We start from the raw sequence: 24,124 nt of genomic DNA on the forward strand, positions 1-24,124 counted from the left end.
TTATTTACTTTATACATTGATAACATTGAATTTGTAATAATGTATCAAATGATTTAAATCTATTTTAAAATATTTAAAATTTTATAAAAAAATTAAATATAATTATATTAACCCGATTAATCTAACACAACCCAATCCGTTTGTGATTGGATTGGGTTGGATTGTGTTTTTTTTTTTAAATTGCACAAATTTAACTCAATCCAACCCATTAAATTTTGATTGAATCGAGTAACGAAATTATTTAAACCTAGTCTAACCCAACCTGCTTACATCTTTTTTTTTTTTTTTGTGAAAAGGGGTTTAAAAGGTCAAAGACAATTTACCAAACGAAAAAATTTGTAGATACATCCGAAGGAGGCTGAATAAAAGCAGAAGTTTTTATCCTTATTTGTTACGACCAGTAGTTTTTTTTGATAGACACTATGCTACGGGATAAGAACAACACGAAAAGGATTGGACAATATTTTATACGATATATTATTTGGTCAATAATAAAATTAAAAATAATATAATATTAAAATTATTATTGTACTTTTTATATTAATTATTATAATATTTTTTTATTATCTTTATGAAAATTATAACAATGATAATGTCTGTAAGCTCAGAAATTATAATGAGACCCGACCACAACGTTTAAACTAATAAATGGTAGGACGATGATGGGTGACGGTAAAAAAAGTGGTAAGAAATCTAATAATATTAGTATAATAATAATAATAATAATAGAATATTTTTATGCTTAACATAATTTGTTAAGCAACAAAAATTAATTAAGATTTTTTTTTTGCGTGAGTATAATAAGAAGTAAATTATGGACATCCCATCCTTTGAGGTATTTTTAACGTAGTGAGAAGATTAGTCACTAGGCAATAAATACTTCGAACGAAAAAAAAAAATATTATTGGTCAACTTGTACGGATGAACTAAAATATGAGGTGGGCATCACTTTCATCACCATTTTTTCTGCACTTACGAGGTTAATCTCATAGATAACTTCATATAGAATTATTGGCTTAATCGTCACGTTTTGGCAGTTTCTGTTCTACGACTTCCTAAGAAAATGAAGGAAAGAGTTGTTCGTGAACATACATGCATGTCAAACATCAATGTATCAGGAGATGGTTGGAATTACACACCAGGATAATCAGATTATCAAATTCAATCTTATTACTATATTAGTACGTTCCATTCCATTCATTATTAAATATCCAAATATACATTATTATTGTGGAACTGGCAGATGCCGCAATAAAATTAAGAAGAAAAAAAAGTAGCTGTGAATTTATATTGCCATTACTATAAGTCTATAACACGCTTGCAACAACAATTTTGTTTCTTTTGCCACCACATGAATTATTTTGTAGAACCTGCAGTTTGGCAGAACACCTTTTGCAGGAAGAGTTCAGATCTGTGACCAAGAGAGAGCCATAAGGGAAATTTTTGTACGTACGTCACACTCCTAATTTTGTACCTTCGTAATAGTTATATGCTGAAAATAGTATTATATGCAACAAGATACATCTTTTCATCTTCTAATTTCCATTTACACTACATTTGCAAGTTTCATCACACACACGTGTATAGCAACCAGCACAATACCCTTTATGTCACAGGGGAGTCATTTGGAGGATTTGGAGCTTGGGGTGGATATTGTTGATGAACTCTCATCCTGCTTTGGCTTCTGCAGAAACAAAAACTATTGTCAATTTGTTAAACACATTAAAGGACTTGAGCACATTAAGTTGTAAACAAAACTCTCTAGTTATAAGATTGAGTTTTGGAGTAACAAATCATATATACCATCCGGGTTTCCATGTCCTTGCAAACCTTGTCCAATTCTTCAAAAACAACCTCAATGGTTGGTCGACCTTTGCTTGATTTGGCAACACACAACACTGCAATCTGTAGGATGGCCTCAAAGTCTGCCTTATCAATTTTTCCATTTAGCCGGGGGTCTTCAAAATCAGAGAGTGGACGTTTTCCCATACTCACATCTCTTGCCTACAAAAACAATTTCAAGTTAACTCACTTTTGGGTTGAAGGGCATGTATATAATAATGTAGACATTATTTGTTGACCCTTTTTTGTATTCCCTACAAGTATACCTTCCTAGTGAGTTGATCTCTGGCATCAAGATCCAACTCTATGACTTTCTGTCCTGACAAAATTTGTAGAGCAACAATACCAAAACTGTATACATCACTGGCGCAGGTTAGCTTGGCATTACTCATGTACTCTGGATCCATGTAGCCTATGGTTCCTCTGACATCAGTAAAAACCTTGCTCTCTTTAATCCCCATCACCTTTGCCAGTCCAAAATCCGACAGTTTGGCTTGGTATTTCTCAGTCAAAAGAATATTCGTAAGCTAAAAATTAAAAACAGGCGAGGCATTATTACCATAAAGCTAACTGAAAGCATATGTACATATCGTTTTCAAGTGCACAATATACAACATATCCAACTTTTCATTGCATGTCAGTACGTACCTTTATATCTCTGTGAACAACGCAACCTTCTATATGATGGTGGAGGTACTTGAGTGCAAATGAACAATCTCTCAAAATTCTGACTCTTGTTTCCCATGTCAAGTGGCTATCTCTTCCTGGGCAAAATCACACACACATAAGTCAATATACATAAATCCTTCAAAGGGAATAAAAACAAAAGAATCCTAAAGGCTAAAGGTAAATTAAAGTCATCTCATCATTCACATCAGACATGTCAAATGATTGAAAAGTGAAGGTTAGGAGAGCGGACATTACTTAAGAGATGTTGAGCAAGATTCCCATTTGCACAAAATTCATAGACTAAATATCTGTCATCCCCTTCTATGCAACATCCAAAGAGACACACCAAGTTTGGATGACGAAGCCTGGAAAGGCCTTCAACTTCTCGAGTGAAAGACTCAGAGGTGTTACTCTTTGTCAAATGCTTGATGGCCACAACTTGACCACTGGGAAGAACCCCTCTATACACCTGGCCCGCACTCCCACGTCCAAGGCTTATCTTTTCACCACCATAGTTCATGGCATTCTCAATTTCAGTATGGGAGAACCAGTACAATCCAGACCATGTAGTGATCTCTTTCAAGTAAACCTTCCTATGAGCCTTCTTCTTGGACAAACATTTGACCATAAGAATCACAAGAAATATTGCAAGGACAACCACTACCACACTCAACAAGGGTTTCACCATAGATCCTGGGGACCCGAAAACATGTTTAGTCAGTTTCATTTGGTTCAAATGTTCAACTATAACTAAAGTAAAATGTCAAGAACTTGAAAAAATAAAATGGTAGAGGTGGCTACTCTTGTTTGTTTCTGAATCAGGGAAGCAACGTAAGACTTTGTCAATGATGGAAGGATCGTTAGTTGCAAGAGCAACAATAGTTGCCACCGCACATATGGCTTTCTCAGTACCGTTCTTTCCCTTGGCATCTTCAGCATATAAACTATTTATCAAGCTAAACACTGCACCAGTGCAATCTGCACAAGAGTGATCAAGGGGTTGATCGAAGTGGGAGCACTTGTCCAACGCGTCTTGGTAGTGTTGCACGTTTCGAACTTCCTGCAAAACTAAGTTGGAGCATCTGCAACTGCCTTGGGACAAGTTGTCAAAGCCACATGAATCGAGTGACATCCCTTGTTGCGGATGAAATGACTCTGTGCAACTCTGTAATTCATCTTGGGAAATGAACAATTGTGATGTTGAGTTAAGGGCTTGCGAGGCCAATGCATTGGACAAAACCGAGAGAGCATTTCGACAGCACAAGGTGGTAGGAAACCCGTCCTCACCCCATTTGTTTATGTCGTCTTTCACACTGCTGCACTCACCAAATGTCACATATTGTGTCGTATTGAAATTCAGCACACATGTACCTGCACCAATCAACCTAGGACTTCTTCATGCATGCAAACTATTCAACTAGCTTTTGGTTGTATAATGTATTTCTACATAATATATATATATATATATATATATATATATATATATATATATATATATATATATTTTAACATATAGCAATAATGAGAATATAGTCTAACAATGAAAAGAGTATGTCATGAATGAAAAGGGAAGGGAAAAGGATTTGACCTTGTGCATCATTGGGTGCAGGAGATAGGAGTGAGGAATTCTCTGGGAGGGTTGTAAGGAATAAAAATGCCAACAAAAGGTGGTGATGTAAATGGGTTTTTATTTTCATGTCCAACGCAAACTTCTTTTACCTGCCACAGAAATTATATTAGTCCATTGTGAAGCAGCGTAACGTTGATGGCAGAGCAACCAAAAATTGCGTAGATATAGAGTCATCTTTCTCGATAACATCGTTTGGATGTGGATATTCTCGCTTACTCACTGTCATCAGATTACAGCTTGTGCACCATGGCCCTTGCTTTAATCACCAACTCTTTTAACCTTTCGCATTTTTTAATCATATTATTCTGATACCCTTTGGCCGGATATCCATGGTTTGCAGTAGTTAATAATATCGTTCTGTTTTCTTTGTAAGTATTCATAATGCACTTGTACCACTAGGATGAGCCGGGGTATGAGTGATTTGTATGAATTCTTAACTTCAATTTTCCGTATTCTCACTGTAACAAAAAAGATCATAATGCCCTTCCTTAGTTGTAAATTAACATTGCAATAATACTCATGTATACATATTACAAGCAATATATATTTCTGCCTTATACAATTTTTCCTATCCTGTTTTATCATGACTTTGTTTCCTATGATGCAGGTACTTCAGATTTTTAAAAAAAATAAGTAAATAATTTTTCTATAATACTTAAGAGACTAAATGAACAAAATATATTGTCAATTATCGCCCAACAAGTTTTCTGTTGAGATGCTTTGATTTTATGTTTTAGCTGTTATTATTTCATATGTTTATTTAGATTGTAATAGAGTATTAAGAGGTTGTTATATTTTATTTTTTTATAGGACTATAAGGCATGTGTATCAGAAAATTCTTTTTATTTAAAATTAAAAAATAGTTTTTTATGGACGTAGATTATATTGATTGAATCATGTAATTTGTGTGTCATTTTTTTTCTCTTAATTTCTTTCTTTTACATATTATCGTATCATTTTCAATGAATGAAAATTACAAAAGGAAAAACGAATATCCATCAATAGTTGTTAAAGCCATTGCACTCTAGCAACCATGTTCCTATTTTACTATGTCAATTCTTTCTTTTGATAAGGTAAAAATCATATTTTTAGTTTGTCTCTTTTCGGTTTCCCATTTCTATCGATTAAATAAGGTGTGGTTGATTTATTTTACTATTAAAATACAACTAAACAAAGTAATTAATCACATATAGCGTGTAATTGATTTAGTAATCGCCAGTTTTTATGTTTTTAAAATATTTATTTTGAAAATAATTTTCAAACTTTAATAGATTTTGGATCAGAAATTGAATTGTGATTAGTAGATAATTGTTTTGAAAAAAAAAATATAATAGAAAGTGAAAGTGTTTAAGATGTAATTCTTTATTTTTGAATCTTTGACTGAAAATCCTTACCGACAAAATGATGAGATTAACTAGGGTGAATTCCTTGTTTTGTCAGTAATATTTTATGGTTAAAACCCTAATTTAGTCCCTTGTAATATTTGTTTATTTTAATTTAGTCTCATTTTAATTTTTTGTTTTAATTTGATCCTCAATAATTTAAATTATTACAATTTGAGACTTCCGTCCAAATGATTTAGACGGAGTTAACTATTGGTCACGTGGATGCTAAATTTTTTTTAATGTATCTGGAGCCAGAACGGCCCGTTCTGGTTTCACACTTGGAGGGTTAATTTTGCATTCAAGTGGCGTCCACGTCACTAGGAGTTAATCCCGTTTAAATCATTTGGACGGAAGTCCCAAATTGTAATAATTTAAATTATTGGGGACTAAATTGAAACACAAAATTAAAGTGAAACTAAATTGAAATAAAAAATATTATAAGAGACCAAATTAAGTTTTTAACCATATTTTATTAAAGATATATAGTTATAAATAAACAGAAAAAAAAAAAATTAATCGTGACCCTTATAACATTTAGAATTTTCTTTTCTATTACTATTTAAGCATTATGAAGTGGGCCTTGAAAGAAAAGTATTGGACTTGGAATATTGAGTCCAGTTGCAAGGAAATTGGAAGCAAATGAAATCGTGGACGTGTTTGTTGTGTTTGCAGTGACGGGTCTGTTTGCAGTCCACACGAACACCATCATCATGTTCTTATCTCATCTTATGCTACTGCGTCCCTTCTTTCTTCTTCTTTTTACATTTTCTTATTCTAAATTTTTCATTCTACCTGCACTTGGCCTCCGCAAGGCATGTTTCCCACTCTGCTCATTCTAAATCATTTCTCTGCTCTCAATTACTTCTGTTTTTCTCACATATTAACTAAATTTTGGAACTTGACTAATGACAACTAGTGGGTATGCAATTATGTTTTCGTTTTATGTTACAGTTTTTAGCGCACCATTTTGAACCGTGACTACCTCTGCATTCTAAATGATATGCTGTTAATCTTGCGTATTAATTTTTTTGGGCAGTATCAGGTTGCATTTGGAGGTGAGGACATAGATATACATATATTATTATATAGTGTGTGTACATATGGCAACGTGGGGTGCACACTCAATGTTGTTATCCCATGGGGAAAGCACAGGCACTCCCAATTTACGTATAAAAGCAGGTTTTACGGGTAGGGACAGAACAAGAGGATTTAAATATGCTCCTAGTGTGGTAGTGCTCAAAGTGTTGTCTTCAGCCAGAAAATCAACACGTTTGCGCTTGTTAAGACCTTATCGCCAATCTTGCGGTTTGGGCCAAGGGAAAGGATATTCTTCCCCTACTACTACAAAAATACCTCGGGTAAGTAACTGTGGCTTAGTTTACCCCACTTCGTTGTTAACGCAATCATGCTTACCCTTTGTGTGAAAATGCAAGTTTTGTTCCTAAGTTAACACCTTGATATCCAATGTCCATCTTCTGAGTTAACTTACCCCTTGTTTTGATAGGAACAGATATTCAAACTCACGGTAGATAGAATGCTTGTTTTTCTCAAAGATTGGAGTAATTTACGCGTCACGGCAGTAGCTGGCATTTTGATATCTGTTTTAATGATCATTCCATCAGCTGATGCTGTTGATGCTCTCAAAACTTGTGCTTGCTTGTTGAAGGATTGCAGGTTTGTGATCTTTGTTTCTCTTGTCCTTGTTCTGCCATAATAACATATATTCCTTACATTTCACCTTAACAGATTGATGAAAAGTTGTACAATAGGCCTCCAATTTGATACTCTTTTGGTCTATGCAGGATAGAACTGGCTAAGTGTCTTTCAAACCCATCTTGTGCTGCCAACATTGCTTGTCTACAAACTTGCAACAATCGACCCGATGAGACTGAATGCCAAGTTAGTCCTGTGCTTTATGTTGATTTCATGCCTGCACCATTATTCATGTCTTCAAACCCTGCTTATGAAACTTCTTTTTCTTCTTATTTTTTCCAGATTAAATGTGGGGACCTGTTTGAAAACAGTGTGGTTGATGAATTCAATGAGTGTGCAGTCTCACGGAAGAAATGTGTACCCAAAAAATCTGATGTTGGAGAATTTCCTGCTCCAAATCCCGCTGTCCTTGTTAATAGTTTTAACATTGCTGATTTCAGTGGCAAGTGGTTCATCACTAGTGGCTTAAATCCTACCTTTGATACCTTCGACTGCCAGTTACATGAATTTCACACAGAATCCAACAAACTTGTGGGTAATTTGTCATGGAGAATACGGACTCCGGATGCTGGATTTCTTACTAGGTCCGCTGTTCAGACATTTGTACAAGATCCTTCCTATCCCGGGATCCTCTACAATCATGACAACGAGTACCTTCACTATCAAGATGACTGGTAATTTCTTCCTCATAAGCTCTCTTTTCAATTTATACTTAGCTACACATGTATAGTTATTGGTAACAGTATCCACATGAAGCAAATTGACGTGTGGGTTGTGCTGGAGCCAAAATAAAACTAGCTTTTTACTTACTTGTAGTGTAAGATACAACCTAAGTCATTCTTCCGGTGACCAAAACAAGTTTGTTAATGAAGATAAGAGAGTTAGAAAAAGGGATTTTGATCATTATCTGGAGGTTAAAATTCAGCTAACAAAATTTGAATAGAAATTTAAATCAACGAATGACAGCACCAATTTGCAATTGCAACTCCAATGTTCAGGTCCAATTGATTTGAGAATGTTCCAATTAACTTCGACCACAAATTTGTTACTCTAGCCTCTAAACAAAATTCTGAAATGAATTTCCAAACCTAATCAGGTTTAGTTCACAGGCATAATCATGCTTGCAAACAAATTTGGAAAGAATGGGAAGTTTGAATCTAAAATAGAATTAAGAACGAGTCTCAGAGCCCTCCACAGCAATCTCCGATTGAGAAACTCAAAAATGCACATAACGCAAGCAAGAAGAGATGAAAAATCTTGAATCCAAAAGGTCACAATTACACAAATGATCCAAATCTATTTTCGCACTCTGTTTTTACTCTTTTATAATTATAACTATCAATTCTTTCCTAATTCCAGGACTACCCTTAGCCCAACTACTAGTCCATGGAATAAGCTTTTCAAGTATATCTCATTTGCCTAATTTGGACTTTAAAGTTTAAATGATATGTCCAAAATACAAGAGGTGTGCCATGCATGCGCACCTTATACATTTGGCCTAACTTCAAGCTGAGTTTTATCAAAGAAATGCTCGAATTGACCCAAACTCCATTTCACAAGAATTGTATATTCCTCTCTTAGCTTTCCTAATATGTAAAGAATATCAACATCAAAGGTCTATTGCTCAAGTTATGGCTAAAATACTAAAAATTGTGTCGAATGATGTCAGGATAGTTTGAAGCCCTATTTTACCCAATAATTCAAATTGATGCTAGGACTAATCAATTAAGACCGAAACATCATTAATAAGGCTATTATAGGGGTAATTAAATGTGATAGAAATAGTATCTATTACACACCCCGCATGTTGCTATTCAAAATGAAGTGTCTGGAGGAAGTAAATATCATTTTCCAACTTCAGAATAAGAATGGACAAGATAAAATGTTGCTTTTCCTTTTACATGTGCATATCTTAAATTACTTCATATTTGCAATACATGAGGATTCAGAGTCTATAGTTAACTTTAGAAGATTTACAACCAATGATACATATGCAGGTATATTTTGTCATCGCAGATCGAGAATAAACCAGATGACTACGTATTTGTATACTACCGAGGCAGAAACGATGCATGGGATGGTTATGGAGGTGCTGTTGTATACACAAGAAGTGCAGTTTTGCCTGAATCTATAGTTCCTGAACTTGAAAAGGCAGCTAAGAATGTGGGAAGAGACTTCAGCAAGTTCATCAGGACAGATAACACGTGTGGACCTGAGCCTTCCCTGGTGGAAAGGCTGGAGAAAAAGGTGGAGGAAGGAGAGGAGACCATTGTGAGGGAAGTTGAACAGTTAGAAGAAGAGGTAGAAAAGGTAGGGAAAACAGAACGCTCATTGTTTGAGAAGTTGGCAGAAGGGTTCAAAGTATTTCAAGAAGATGAGGAAAATTTCTTAAGAGGGCTATCAAAAGAAGAAATGGAGATACTTAATGGGCTCCAAATGGAAGCCGGTGAAGTAGAAAAGCTCTTTGGACGTGCCTTGCCGATAAGGAAACTAAGATAAGTCTGAAAACCAACTCCAAGATAACTTGGCAACAAATTTTTTTTGATCATGTTAATTTTTTCTTTGCTTTTTTATTCATTGACTAAAAATATTGCATGCATTTAGATATCTTTCCTCCTAGATCATTGCTTTTATGTTGACATACTGATAGTTACTCAAATATTTGTAACTGCGTTTCTCATTGTTGTATATATTCAGAGTATCGTATTTGCTTAGGTTTATGGTATGTTTGGTCACACATTGCAAGACAGGAAAAGTTCCTCTTCATTTCTTTTCTTATTCATTTCTTCCATTACTATGTTTCTGGGAAAATAAATTATACCTTACATTACGTGTGTATTATTTCCCTTTCATTTATTTGTCCAAAATTATAGTAATGGAAGAAATGTAGAGGATCTCAACCTGATTTCGTGCCTCCTCAACATGTTATAGTATATATTAGTTGAAAAATATTTGGTTTGGACATTCCGACTCGAGAACTGCTATATGCTACCCGTGTTATTTTCTCAACTAATATATATAACCATCAATAATATTAATCATTGAAATGAGATGCATTCACTAGTTTTTTTTTGTTATTAATATATCAAACTTTCTACCTTTTTATTGAATATTTTTGTTACCAAGTATTAGCATGTTTTTTTATAAAAAAGTGATGAAACTTTTCTTCTTAGAATGACTTGTTTTGTGATGCGGTTGATGAGATGAGATAATTTGTTTTTCTTTTCTTTTAAGGAAGAATCAATCCAAAGCAAAGAATTGTCATGGGCCTAAACTTGGATTTATCCAAGTGAAGAGTCTGTCAGTCAGTGGATTTGTTGCTAAAGTTTATTGTGGTTTGATAGGGTGTTGGAGCTTGATCCAAAGAAACGGTTAATTTGGTGTAGGCCCTCGGAGTCTCAAACTTCCATTGGCCGTGAAGCCACGTCATCACTTATAGTATAAGTGCCTAAGTTGAAAATTGGAATATCAAAAAAATAGACCAACCCAAAAAAATGTCGAAAATTAGATACTGTTTGCACATCTAAAGATATTTTCAAACTAAATCATTAGTTCAGTTATAAAAATAAAAAATAATTATAAATAAAAAATTAAAAAAAAAAAAAAGCAGAAAGAGATTTCAAGATTAATATGAAATTAAATTATTAATCTTTTATTATCAAGAAGAAAGATAATTTCAAATATATTATTTTTCATTCATAACATTAAAACATGAAATTTTATTTAAGAAGTCCGTCTCTAATCTCACTCAACCAATGATTTGTTGGTAGGTGTTTTAAATATAATGCATTAAATGGGTAGTACAAATCTTAGGTTGAAATGAATGAATTAGGTGTTACAATAAGTTTAGTATGATAATTTGAGTGACCGATGCATGACGGTGTGAACATCCAATTCCATGAATTAAGCATGCATAGAGGGGGAGTTGGTCACGTGGGGCAACTCCACTGTGTGAAGTGTGATTGGTGGAAGGATAGTTTTATTTTCACTTGTGAATAAAAAAATAATGAGATATGAGAAAGGAAGGGGACATAAGTGTCGTATTATTGAAGGAAACATGCAAGGAGGTTTTGGCGTGTCATGTCATGTGGTTGAAATGCGCGTTCCTTTGACTAATGGATGTCACATTTTCAAAGAGAGGCCCCCCACTCCCCACCACCACTATGCCAAAATTGCATTCATATTTTTATACTACTTTTAATCACAATATTTGCATTTATTTATTGTTATTAATTAAAAAACTTTTACCTTGAAAATAACATTAATAAATTATTAAGAATAATAAGGAAAAAGTGATGCAATAATAAAATTAAAAATTTCTATCATATTATTATTGACACAAAATAAATAATATTAAAAAAAATTAGCGATATATAAGAACTAAGAGAATTAATAAATTATAAATATAAAAATTAAAAAGATTTATCTTAAATTATAGGATAAAATAGATGAAAAAATATATTAATATAAAAAATAAAAAGTTGATTTAAATTATAAAATTAAAAGATAAAATGATTAAAATTATAAGAATTAAAAATATATATATTGACTTACTATTTTTAATTAAAAGTTTTGAAAGTAGTTTTCTAAGTTGAAAATAAATAGGTAGTAAGTCAAACATGGGTAACAAGTGTGTTGTTTTTGGCGTTTCCCTTTTACACCGTCACCGTGCTTTGTACTCTTTAGTGCTCTTCTTCAAATAGCAAAACCTCTAACTTTGACAGTACTATCTTTCCGTTACAGCTCATCCCAACCTTGTTTTTGTTGTTTTTTTTTTATCTTTCAGCCAAATTATATACACTGACGTTTCCTTTTTGACTTTTGTTATGTCCCATTTAAGGCTATAATATCTCTATTAACGACGAATAAAGAAAACATTATACTGTATCTATTTTTTTATCAGTCATTATACTGGATGTATTAAAAAAAGTAATTAATTTCTTTGTTTATAATAAATTTAGAGTTTAATAGGTATGTATTATTAATACAGAAGTTTTCATAATGCTCATTAATACCAATTAATGTTTATTATAATTTTTAAGATAATTATTACAAAAGTTAATAAAATTATTATGTATGACATTTTGTAATTAATTCTTATATATTAAATATGAATAATTATTTTACATGAAAGTATTTTTAAGAATTTTTTTCAACAATTTTTTTTAATTCAGTTTTTTTTATCATAATTATTTATAAATTAAATTTTAATATTTTTAAAATAAAAATATCAATAAATAAAAAAAATCTTGTACTATAATTTAAATTATATATTATAAATATAAAATATAATTTATGTGTTTAAAAATATCTATGTATATATTTAAATATAGTATTTATTTGTATATATGATTTATTATAAATTTTAATCATATATAATAGATATTTAATCAATACATTGTACAAATTAAAATACTAGTTATATATAATAGTGTAAAGAATCTTTATTTTTTGCAATATATATTATTTAATTATAAATTCATTTGCAAGTATATAATATATCATTTATTTTTCTTATTTATTCCTTTGACATTTCATGCGTTATAATTTCTCTTTCTTTAGTTAATAAGATTATAATTCACAAAATAATAATTAGTACTGTCTTAAATATTTAGAATGATAGATAAATGCAACAAATAAGATGAATTGAAATAATGTTATTCATATGTCACTTTTAAAAATAAAATATAATTTAGCCTAACTTAGTACATGTTTGTTTTACTTATTTCTCGTATTCTAATACATGTTAAACGTAAATATGTTCTCAGCTTGCTTTGAAATTCAACTGTAAAGAAAGATATAATACGAACACACCATTCATCTAAGTTTTAAAGATGATTGATTCTTGTGATTTGAGCAATGGGGGAGGAAGTAAATAATAGTAAAATAATGCTACCAAATTAGTCGGTTCCTAACCTATATGGCGTTTGACTCATGGCTGCTTCAGTTTGACCATGGTTTCTTTCTGCAAATCTTGTCGCCCCACGACATCCGTTTTCTTCGCTGACTTGTACACTATATGCTATTGACTATTGGCCAATCCTCCTCTTTAAAATAAATAAATAAATAAGCATCGATGAGTGGTAAAGAGTATCTTCACCCAACTTAAAGGGAGTCAAAACTGGGAAAAGAATTCCATATATACAACCGTTGTTTTTACATTTTTTAAATCTCTTGTTCTAACATCAATAATTATATTAATTGATAGAGTTTATGGGTGTTTTTAGTTGGGATGAAATGAATATTTTTTACAGCACAAACGTGGAAATGAGTGAAAATGAGTGATTAGTGTGCGTGTATTAATTGTATTCAAACATTAAAAGAAAAGTGCATGAGGGTTGAGGGTGGGTAAATAAAAGAAAAGTGTAGGTGGATAGAAGAAATAAATAAAAGGAATGACGCAGAGAAAGGGGTGGGGGGCCTAACTCCTAATTCCTAACTCCTAACTCCTTTATAAAGGCAAAGAGGTGGAGAGAGTGAACAGTGAGAGTTTGCAGGCATTGGGTCATAGTTGGCAACAGTAACAGTAACAGTAACAGTAACAGTAACAGTAACAGTAACAGCCACCTACTTTTCACTTTTGAGTTTTGAGAGCATTCAGATCCTCAGTTTAAAGTTTAAAGTGTTGCAGCAGCCCCACCCATATTTTGATTTTTGTATCTTGAAATGGATGTAAGTAAGCCTTGTCCTCACATCTCACTCTCCCTCTCCCTCTCCCTCTCCCTCTCCCCTTTTTGTTTTGCAGATTGCAGATTACTAATCATGAATTGTAGGAATACTGGAAGAGAAGCGGGCAAATACCAGCGTTTGGAAACTGGGATTACGCAAACCAATTGCCCATCACTCAGTACTTCGAGAGTGCGAGACAAGCTGGCTTGATTCGATACAGTTCCTCCTCCGGAGAAAGCGATGGTGACCTTTACGCTCTCCATTTCAACAAACCTTGTCTTAAAAAGGGGACGAGGAACAGGGATACGAGGGTTGTGGTTAAGGAAAAGGAAAAGGAAAAAGAAAAAGAAAAAGAAAAAGAAAAAGAAAAGGTGAACATGCCAAAGCAGGGGAAAGTGTGCCACGTCACGGAACACCCCAGGAAACCATACGACGCCGTTCCGCCGCCACGTGCCAAGCCCCTTGATGAAGATCTCTATAAGATCCCACCAGAGCTACTCCGCACTACTAAGCGGGTTCCAATTCCCAACCTAACCTTTTTTTTTATTTTATATATTTTTAAATTATTTTTTGCTCCTTCAATTCCTCATCGCTCTTTTTGACTTTCTTGCATGTGCAGAAGAAAATGCTGGGTTTCATTTCCAAGTGTCTGGTTCCTGCTGCTTGCGTTTCCTGAACACCAACCTCTCCAACCATTTTTTATTTTTATTTTTATTTTTATTTTTATTTTTTAGAAACACTAGCTAGTAGTACTAGTATGATGCTAAAATGACTTTTATTATATATAAATATATATATATATATATATATATATATATAAATATATGTTTATTTTTCTAATTAATGCTTAGAATGAATGGAATTCTCATGCTTTAATGGCTTTGGTGTTTGCATTTATAATGGTGGAATTAAATTGTTATCTGTGGGTGGACCCTTGACTTGAGTTCACGCCATTCTTGTGACGCTGATGTTTCTACTAATAAGTATTCAATTTGTTTTTTATTTTTTATTTTTTACTACAAAACGCGTCTCTGTGTGTCCGCGTCTCTCGCCTCAATCCTGCGTAAAATACGTGAGCTGTACGACAAGCTCCACCATTATCAAACGAATGTCTATCAATGTTTGCTAAACATTTTTTTTATTTGACACAAATATTCATTACCAGAGCCAATCCTCTTTATTTTCACTATTACACATTTACTTTATTATTGTAACATTGTATTTTAAGATATTGACAATAATAGGTGATAATTTTTTTTTTATAATATTTTTATATTGGTCTATTTATTTTAACTATTACACTAATTAACATAGTGGAAATATGTTATTTCTTTAATTTTAAATACCCAAAATATATTTCACTTTTTATGCTCGAGCCTTAACCATCTTCTTTTAATATTTCTGATAGCGAAGAAGGTGTACTTTTAAGTTTTATTTTTGAAGTCCAAATTAAGTGGCCTGTGAAACACGATTCAAACGACAAATCTGACAGGTCCCAGACAGGGTTTCATGCATGTGCTTCAAATTGATCGAGGTTTAATAGTGTCATATTCAAACCACATTTTGTGGCCAAGGTGAAGGTACGTGATTTATAAGCCTACGTTGAGAAAACTTGGCAGGCCTAGTAACTAGGTACTTCACGAAAGTAAAAGCTTACCGTATGTTCGGGACATCTGCGTTATGCATCTTCGATGCAGATTTTTTTAAGGTATTAAAATAGAATTTATCAAAATTATCATCATATGTGAATCATTCATTTTTCATAATCATGGTGTGTATATACATCTTTCACATCCTTTTTATTCTTCTTTTTTGTTGCTTCTTGATGTTGGACAAATAATTTCCTTTTATTTCCTTATCACATTGAGATAGTCTTAATCAACATAACTCATTTTAGATAAATATCATTTGTTAAATATGAGGTATTTGTTGAACATATCGATGTTATTGTTTAAACTTGCAACACCAAAAAAATACATGCATATCTATAAGTCTTGTGAGACTAATGCTTCAAACATGATAGTGGATTTTTCATGATCACCATGACAATATTATCCTTTTCGTGTCGTTAGACAATTTTTTCATTCTCAATGCATACAATCTATACTACCTAACATACCTGAAAAATCACATCTTTCTCCAATTTAAAGTAAGCACCGAATATCATTGTTGTTATATCTTCTTAAGTATTCTACTCTAAAGATTGATTCGACAAATACCATGGACAAACTTACTTAAGCACTCCATTACAGTGTTTTCTCCAATTCGCACATAATCATCAACATTATCAACTAATGATCCATATGCTAATATACAAATAATAACAATGCATTTTTGCAATGGAGAAAGACCCTTTATTCCAATTGCATCAACTATTATTTGAAAATACTCATCATGTTTGCCCAATACTTGTACAATGCAAAGGAACACATGTCGTTGCATTCAAAATCATCATCAAAATTGCTCTTTTGTGTATATTGGATTGTTGCAGAAGTAGTCATTGAATAATTGAGCATGTCATTTTTCATGACTCCTTTCGATATGAGTTTGTCTCTGCCTATGTGTAGTTGTTTGTTGCCTCTCCGTTACCAACCTCGTGTACAGTTCTTCAATGATTTCATCCCTAAAATTCTCTTTGTAAAATGAATTGTTGGATCCCCTTTGAAGAAACACTATAAAATATCAATGTTAAGAGAATTTAAGCATAAGATGATATTTGTTTGCATAATTGAAAGGTATGAAAAATCTTTTTACATAAAAATAAAGTTGTTTGAGTAAAAACTAGTTTCCAACGGCTAGTTTGACTAATGACTACTTTAATAACGAGAAATTTTAAGCATTAACAAAAATATTACAATAATAATGAAAAGTTTTAAACATAAATAACATATTAATAACTTTAAAAAAACTACATTAATAAAGACATATTTTAGACATAGACAACACTATTGCATTAAGTAACACTTATTTTAATGAAAAGTCTCACTCAATTTCATATTTTTCTTTTATTTTCTTACACAACATTTCATGATATCGTAATTGTGAAATTGTCATACTATATGTATCCTTGAAGATGATTTAATACTCAAGGTTCTTGCTCTTTCATGCTCAATTCTTTGTCACAGGCATGCTTGATACATGCTAATTTTTCTATTGAATTGAGGATAATTGTGTCATTTGAGATTGATTTTCCCTTTCTTTTTGCCATTTTTGTCACTATTGGACAAACCATAGAAAGTGAAGTTGAGTTGTATTCGCCACTTGGTGGTATTTCCATATTAGAAGATGACGAGTATACACCCGAAGCGAAAATCTTCATTCTCTTATTAGCTCATTCGAATGATGCATTTAACCATTTTGGTTCATCCTTCAACAACCATCACACATGCTCTAACCTAAATGAATCAAGAACATCTTGAGAATAAATTTTATATGCATCTCATGTGATTTCAATCTCGTTGTTATCACTCTTCTTTCTTTCAGAAGTTTGTTTGTAACATCTTGCAAATTTTTAAATAAATTTATTCAACTTTTTTAATCAATATTTCAGTTGTATTGTTTCCCTTAATTGCAACTAACCACAATACTCATTATAATTTTCTTTAATTCTTAACAAAAAAATTATCTTTTTAATTTACTACCACAATTGAATCCTTCAAAATAATCCTAGTTATGTTAGTGTATTTGAGGCCGAAACAAAAACTATTTAGAAAAGAAACAAATAAACATATATAGGAAGAAAGACTATAACATTTTTTTTTTTAATTTAAGCATCGACGTATTTTTACAATATCACCACTGCCTACAACAGAGGAACTCATGTATTTATGGTCTAAAGATCAGGTACTAGAAAATTTTGTAAATACGTATAGAGATAATATAAAAATTTCTTTTAAACTTTTTAAATTTAATATAAAAATAGAGGAGAGGAACGAAATTAATTATAATAAGATCATATTACTCCTAGCACATGATCTCATATACTTAAAATTATAAACCATAAAAAATGATTCTTGTTCACTGAAATCAATTTCCAGAATTAGAGATTCATGAATAGATTATAATACTACAATGTTAGGCATAGCTAAGCTAGCAAGTGTTCTGTTATTGTGTAACCATTCTGAGTTATGACAGTTGGCTTCGGTTATTATTGGTTCGTGTATGTATATATATAAATAACTCATGTACTATTTTTGTTTTTATTTTAATCAATTCATTTGTGTTCTATATTCTAATAGATTGAGTTGAGTGATTTAACTCTTTCTTAATAAAGTTTGTTCGTGTATGCATACTTATATATATATATATATATATCATTAGATAATATTAAAAAAAAAAGTAGAGATAAGTATATATATGAACCTTAATTTATGTTTTGGCGCATTTAACTCACGATTCACATGAATATCACTAAAATAAAAGGGAAAAAATGTACTTTTTCTAAATAAAAATGGAGCTTTATTTGAATTTTCATTCTTTAAGAAGTCTATTCTTATTTTTAAGAGATGTATTTGTTTAGTTTTTCCTGGCAAGAAGAGAAAGGAGGGGGGAAATGTCCTGTCTTAACGAAAAATAAATTTTCTTTCTTCACTTCAACCAATACATGATTATAAATGCATTTGTGTCATAGCATTGTGAAATGTAATAGTATCTGCACCGTTGATAAGATTTAGTTTTTGCGCAACTCAAAGCAAGATTAGGTTTCAGTTGATTTTTGGGACATTATAATTTATATTATGCTTAAGAGGTAAATTGAAGATGCAGAAGAAAAGACGGGTGGTATTGGTATATGTTGGAATTGAGTACATCAGATATCATCATTTCAGAGAATTTTTTGAGAGGGAAAGGAGAGGACTGGCCATGTGTTTCTCTGAGCAAAGATAGTTACTCTATGTCTTATTTTAATGCCTTTCATGTCTTGCATTCATTATAGTCGGTGATTGCATTTATTCCTTTTAAATGATTCTTCGTTGCTATTATGTGCTCAGCCTATACGTGTGATGTCATACTACCTCCTAATAAATGCTGCTGCTTATCAACAATAATGCAAAATATTCTTTTATATTTATTATATTTTGCATCAAATTTAATGCATAATACGTCTAAAATATACCCCTTGTTAAGAAGAGAGAAAAAAAAAGGATCCTTGCATAATGCATAGTAATTTTAGCAAGTAAAACCAGTTTGATCCAAAAATGGAAAAGGCAAGATGTGTGACAGGTATGTCTAGCCCGAATTCTGTTGTCAGGCCTGACGAATTGGACTGATATTATTCGCAATTTGGCATTGCCCAACGAATCAGTCCATTACTTGTTCAAGCCCTGTATTGTGTGTAGCAATATAATGAAGCCTAAAGTCACAGTTTAAGGTATAATAGATTGAGATTTTGTAAAAAAAAATAAAATAAATATAAATATAATTTTTTTTTGTGAATTTTAAAAGATTTTGTAAAAATTTAATGAATTTAAAAAAAAATATTTTATAAAAATATAATAATTTTAAAGATTTTTTTTAAAAATTCTTTAATTAAGATTTTGTAATATAAATTTTAATGAATTTGTATCTTAAGAATTTATAAAATTTGAAAAGATTTTATTAGATTTCAAAGGATAATATAGACTTTTTAAAAAAATAATACAATTAATTAGAAATCTTAAATGACAAAGTTTGATTTAAAAAAATAAAATTAATAAATTTTTAATTTTTTAGTAAATAATTGATTCTAACTTCATCTCATCTTAAGTAACATTTTTTATATATTTTTTATTTATTTATTCATGTTTCTTTATTTATATTATTGAATTTGAATAATATATTCAAATTTATTATATTTGTTAATCGGTAAAGTTATTAAAATATATTTTAATATATGTTTACAGATTTTATATTTTAATATTAAATTTTATTGAAAGTAAATATTTCTAAAATTTAATAATTAAAAGAATTTAACAATAAATAATATTTAATAATTCAAAAATAATTGTGAATATTTAATAATTAAAAATAACTATTGATAAATTATACATTAATACTGATATATAAAAATACAAAAAAAATATTGATAGGTGAAATAAAAAATAAAATAAAATAAAAAAGATAAGAAAAAAAATATAGAGAGGAAAAAAATGACAGATGAACAAGAGAGATAGAAAATACATGAAAATAGAGGGAGATTAGAAAGATATATATATATATATATATATATATATATATATATATATATAGAGAGAGAGAGAGAGAGAGAGAGAGAGAGAGAGAGAGAGAGAGAGAGAGAGAGAAGGTGAGATGGAAGGGGGAGAGAGAGAGGAGAACAAAAGAGAGAAAAGAGAAAATGAGAGAGGGGGAGGGGGGGGGAAGAGACAAAAAAAAGAAGATGAGATAGAGAAGAGAAAGAAGAAAAAAGATAAAAAAAAAAAAAAGAAGAAGAGAGAAATAAAAAAAAAACATACGAAATTGCAATAATTTTTGTGAGATCATTAGATGAGTAAATTATATATAAATTTTACTAAAATGTCTCACAAAATTAACCCATCAAAATAATTTATTAAAAAATTTATATTTTTAAATATCAATAAACTTTTTTTAAGTGAAATTTTTTTAATTAAATATCACAAAATTATTATGTACTTCCAAAAGATTTTGATTATCTTAATTGAATATTACTAAATTTTGATATACTCCTAAAAAAAATTAATTACTTTAATTAAATATCACATAATTTTTTTATATTAAAAAATATTGATTGAATATACAAGACCTTTTTATGATATATTTTTAAATTTTTTTTTTTGAAATTCTAATTCAATAGACTCCCTAAATATAATGAACATTATTAACTAATCTATGACAATATATAAAAGATATTTTTCTTTAATTTTTACTTTTTTCTAGATATTTTTTTCACAATATATCTCTTAAAAGGTAAAACTAAAAAATGTATATAAAATATTTGTTTACTCTATTAATAAGAACTACACTAACTACCTTTGCTCTCTATTTTTTTGTTCAAAACTATTCTACTCTTAATTAATTATACATATTTCATTTTATTTACATGTTGTAACTTTTATTATTTTTATATTTTATTTTATATCACTTATAAATAAAATTAATAGAGTTAGAAGATGTCTCTTTTTCACCAATTTAAATTAATTTATTATAATGTATCAAAGTATAAATATGTAAAACAAAAATTGTGTTCATACAAGTTTTTTATTTTAAAAAATATATATAGTAAAGAAAGATATTTGTTCGTTAAATCAAAGTATTTTCTACTCAAAAGCTAATTAAAGATCAATCTCTTATAATACTGTGATTTATTAAGAAGTTGACCTCTTCAAATAAATATATAAAAAAACAAAATTATCTACTAATTAATGCAGCGTGTTCGTTTTTAATTTGTTGTTTTTTCAATATTTCAAAAGGAAATTCATTTTTTAACATTAAAGAAACATTAATTCTAGAACTATTTTAGCATGAGAATATTAACATAATATAAAAAATTAAAATAAGGTTTGATTGATATTTTGGTCCTTACACATGTTCTTACTTCATAATTTTTTTCCTATACGAAAACGTTGTAACTTTTAGTCCCTACACATGCATATAAGTTAAGCTTTAGCCATCGTTAACACAACTATTGATGTTAGACTACTACAAAATATTTCTGGTAGTGTAAAACTCCTACAAAATTTATTGTCAGGTGTAAAATTAAAATTGTTCTACAAAAAGAAGAAAGAAAACCACAATCTGCTCATACAGATTCCATTCTTGTCATCTTCTATTGCCACATTGGATGACAGTGATGAATTTGAAACAACTATCTTCGAAAGCTCTTTAGATAGTCAAAGTAGCAACAACGTGAAAATGGGAGAGAGGAAAACCAAAGACTGCTCTAATAGAATTTCATCAAAGGGTATACATATTTGGAGCAAGCTCTAGCCTTATCAAGGGTTACATCATATGTATCATCTAGATTTGGGTCAAGGAATAGTGGTAAAGGTCCACTCATCAGCCTATATCAAAATATGAATAGTTCATCTAAGTCATTTGAGAAGAAAGTTTCTTTCAATGATTCAATTAAATTATCTACGTATTAGGGCATGTCACATGTAGTTGAAATTGTAATAGATGACAAAAAAAAATGTAATAGAAGAAATTTTTAGTGGTTTAACACTCGCTAAAATTATATAGTGATTTTACACCATCATTTTTTTTAGTGATATTGACGGTAGCCATGTTAGTATAGATATTAACAACAGAACTAAAACTTACATTTTTTTATTAGAAAAATTTGTAAAGCGATAAAAAAATTATAGGAACTAAAATATCAATTAAATCTTGAAATAATATATATATTTTTTTAAATTTAGCCTTTTATCGAAATCTCTTAACATTTGGTATTAACAATTCACAAGAAAGTGACATGAGGATAAAAAAAAATCATGTTTGATAGAAGAAAATATATATTAAAAAATCTTAATTATAAAAAACTCTTAAGAACTTTAAATTGAAAATAAGAATAAAACTTCAGAAAATATTTAATTATAAAATTACTAAAATTTATCATATTAATTAATCATAAACATACTATTTCTATTTAAAATAAATAATGGTCAAATATGTTTTACAATTATTTAAAAATTTATATTTCGAAATTTTCATTAATTAAAAATAAAAGATTTGTAATACTAAATTCTGGTGAAGAGAAATTTTAAACGGGTTTTGAGATGAGTCCTTTAAAAAGTTTCGATCACACCACAAGTCTTGCTGTGTTATGTGCTGCTCCACACTTTGAAATATTCATGTATATGTTTGTAATGCATTACACTATAAGTCTGGCGCTCAGTTATTACATTACCTTAACTTTCAGTCCAAGACTCCAAAATGTAAAATGTAAATGTGTTCATACATGAGACACCCTTCTTTAGTATGCAAGTTGTTAGTAGTGATTTGTCAAGTTTTCCCTCTATAGTTATTGGAAACCTCAATTTGAAAGTGACATGCTTCAGAAGATGCAAATTGCATAACTTTACGTAGGAACAAGGATATATAGGAGCAGGAGGAGATAAAAGCAATTACCTCACAATTAATGTTGGAGAAACAGCACAAGGAGGAGGAACCCGTGTTGGAGAAGGGGAGCACGTGCAAAGATTGAGTGGCATTTGAGAGCCAAAACACTTGCACGTGCCCTGCTTCTCCAACGAGGAGTTTCTCAACCAGTAAGGAACATGTCGCCTTGAGCTTCATGGAAGTTGAACTAGACTCGGGGAAAGCCTCAATATTTATAGCTGCAACTTTAGAGAGAGAAAATAGAGTCATCTAAGGAACAATGAGTGAAATTCAGGTCTTCCTTTGGAGAAAAAATAATAATTAAAGAAAAAAAACTGTGTCACACCATACCGTCATGCCAGTACAAACAGGTAGCTGCTATATTGAAGGAAACCCAACTAGAGTCTTGTCTGCTTCAATTTCATAAAAAAAGTAAACTGCAAAATTCTCCTCCTAAAATTCAGCACAGACAAGTTAGTATATTTTTTTTATTTGATAATATAAACGAAGATCATATTATACACTAATGTGTTTGGTTCTTAAAGGCTAAGGAGGAGTACTAATGTACATGTATGTGTAATAAGAAAGCCAACAAGAAGTCCTTTATTCATTTGATGTTCACTGCAGCAAGGAGGCAAGTTTTTCCTTGTACTAAATCAAATGCCATCCTTTGGATCAAGAATTTTGGGTCCCACGTTGCCTTTTGTTTTGTCTCCGTTCATGAAGAATTGGATGGTGCAAGGAGGGGGGAGAAGAATAATGTATGAGTGCACCTAGGCTTTGCGTGTTGGGTGCAAGTTTTTGAGTATGGCATGTGCATGTGTGATGTGTGCACTTGTAGGAGTTTTAGAGAAAGTTGGGAGGCTCCCTAGGTAGATATCATTCCCTATATGTAATAGGTCCTTACCTTTTCCCCCAAAGTTTTTGGTGGTTTAACAGAGGCTTCACTACAACAATTTCAAAGGGTGCATTAATATCCGAGAGCAGAAAAAGTTAATAATCAACACTCGCTGTGAAGGATACAACTTCCACACCAGCAAGCACAACCACGGTTTGTTATACATTTGCATTTTTCTTGTTAGGGGATAATATTAATCAATGCTCATTATTCTTTGCAATGGACTTGTGATTCACCTTTAATGCAAATTAATTATTCGTGACCAGA

The 24,124-nt window shown here is 30.8% G+C and overlaps 3 protein-coding genes across 8 annotated transcripts; 2 read left to right on the forward strand and 1 right to left on the reverse strand.

Annotated features, from left to right (window-relative positions):
* Positions 1-376: 376 nt before the first annotated feature.
* On the reverse strand, positions 377-4,599 carry LOC109796530 (putative receptor-like protein kinase At2g42960). Its single transcript, XM_029271239.2, has 7 exons — positions 4,100-4,599; positions 3,313-3,882; positions 2,767-3,204; positions 2,491-2,606; positions 2,109-2,369; positions 1,804-2,004; positions 377-1,684 (listed from the first exon to the last, which is right to left on the reverse strand). Exons 1-7 carry the CDS (start codon positions 4,206-4,208, stop codon positions 1,622-1,624), a joined length of 1,758 nt encoding a protein of 585 aa, XP_029127072.1. The 5' UTR covers positions 4,209-4,599; the 3' UTR covers positions 377-1,621.
* Positions 4,600-6,174: 1,575 nt separating this feature from the next.
* Positions 6,175-9,953, forward strand: NPQ1 (non-photochemical quenching 1). Of its 6 annotated transcripts, none has more exons than XM_020358353.3 (6): positions 6,175-6,445; positions 6,563-6,884; positions 7,031-7,200; positions 7,329-7,425; positions 7,522-7,913; positions 9,237-9,953. In XM_020358353.3, exons 2-6 carry the CDS (start codon positions 6,627-6,629, stop codon positions 9,736-9,738), a joined length of 1,419 nt encoding a protein of 472 aa, XP_020213942.1. In that variant the 5' UTR covers positions 6,175-6,445; positions 6,563-6,626; the 3' UTR covers positions 9,739-9,953. The 6 variants fall into 6 exon arrangements, with proteins under 6 accessions (XP_020213942.1, XP_020213947.1, XP_082915306.1 ...); XM_020358358.3 differs by having other exon boundaries at positions 7,037-7,200; XM_083059180.1 differs by having other exon boundaries at positions 6,569-6,884.
* A 2,981-nt stretch (positions 9,954-12,934) lies between these two features.
* Positions 12,935-14,784, forward strand: LOC109797409 (ubiquitin hydrolase). The gene is made up of 3 exons (XM_020357440.3): positions 12,935-13,911; positions 14,013-14,423; positions 14,528-14,784. Exons 1-3 carry the CDS (start codon positions 13,906-13,908, stop codon positions 14,582-14,584), a joined length of 474 nt encoding a protein of 157 aa, XP_020213029.1. The 5' UTR covers positions 12,935-13,905; the 3' UTR covers positions 14,585-14,784.
* Positions 14,785-24,124: the final 9,340 nt, after the last annotated feature.

This window comes from Cajanus cajan, chromosome 6 (assembly GCF_000230855.2).
Source record: "Cajanus cajan strain Asha chromosome 6, NIPB_CcT2T_4, whole genome shotgun sequence".
NCBI classification, from domain to species: Eukaryota; Viridiplantae; Streptophyta; class Magnoliopsida; order Fabales; family Fabaceae; genus Cajanus; species Cajanus cajan.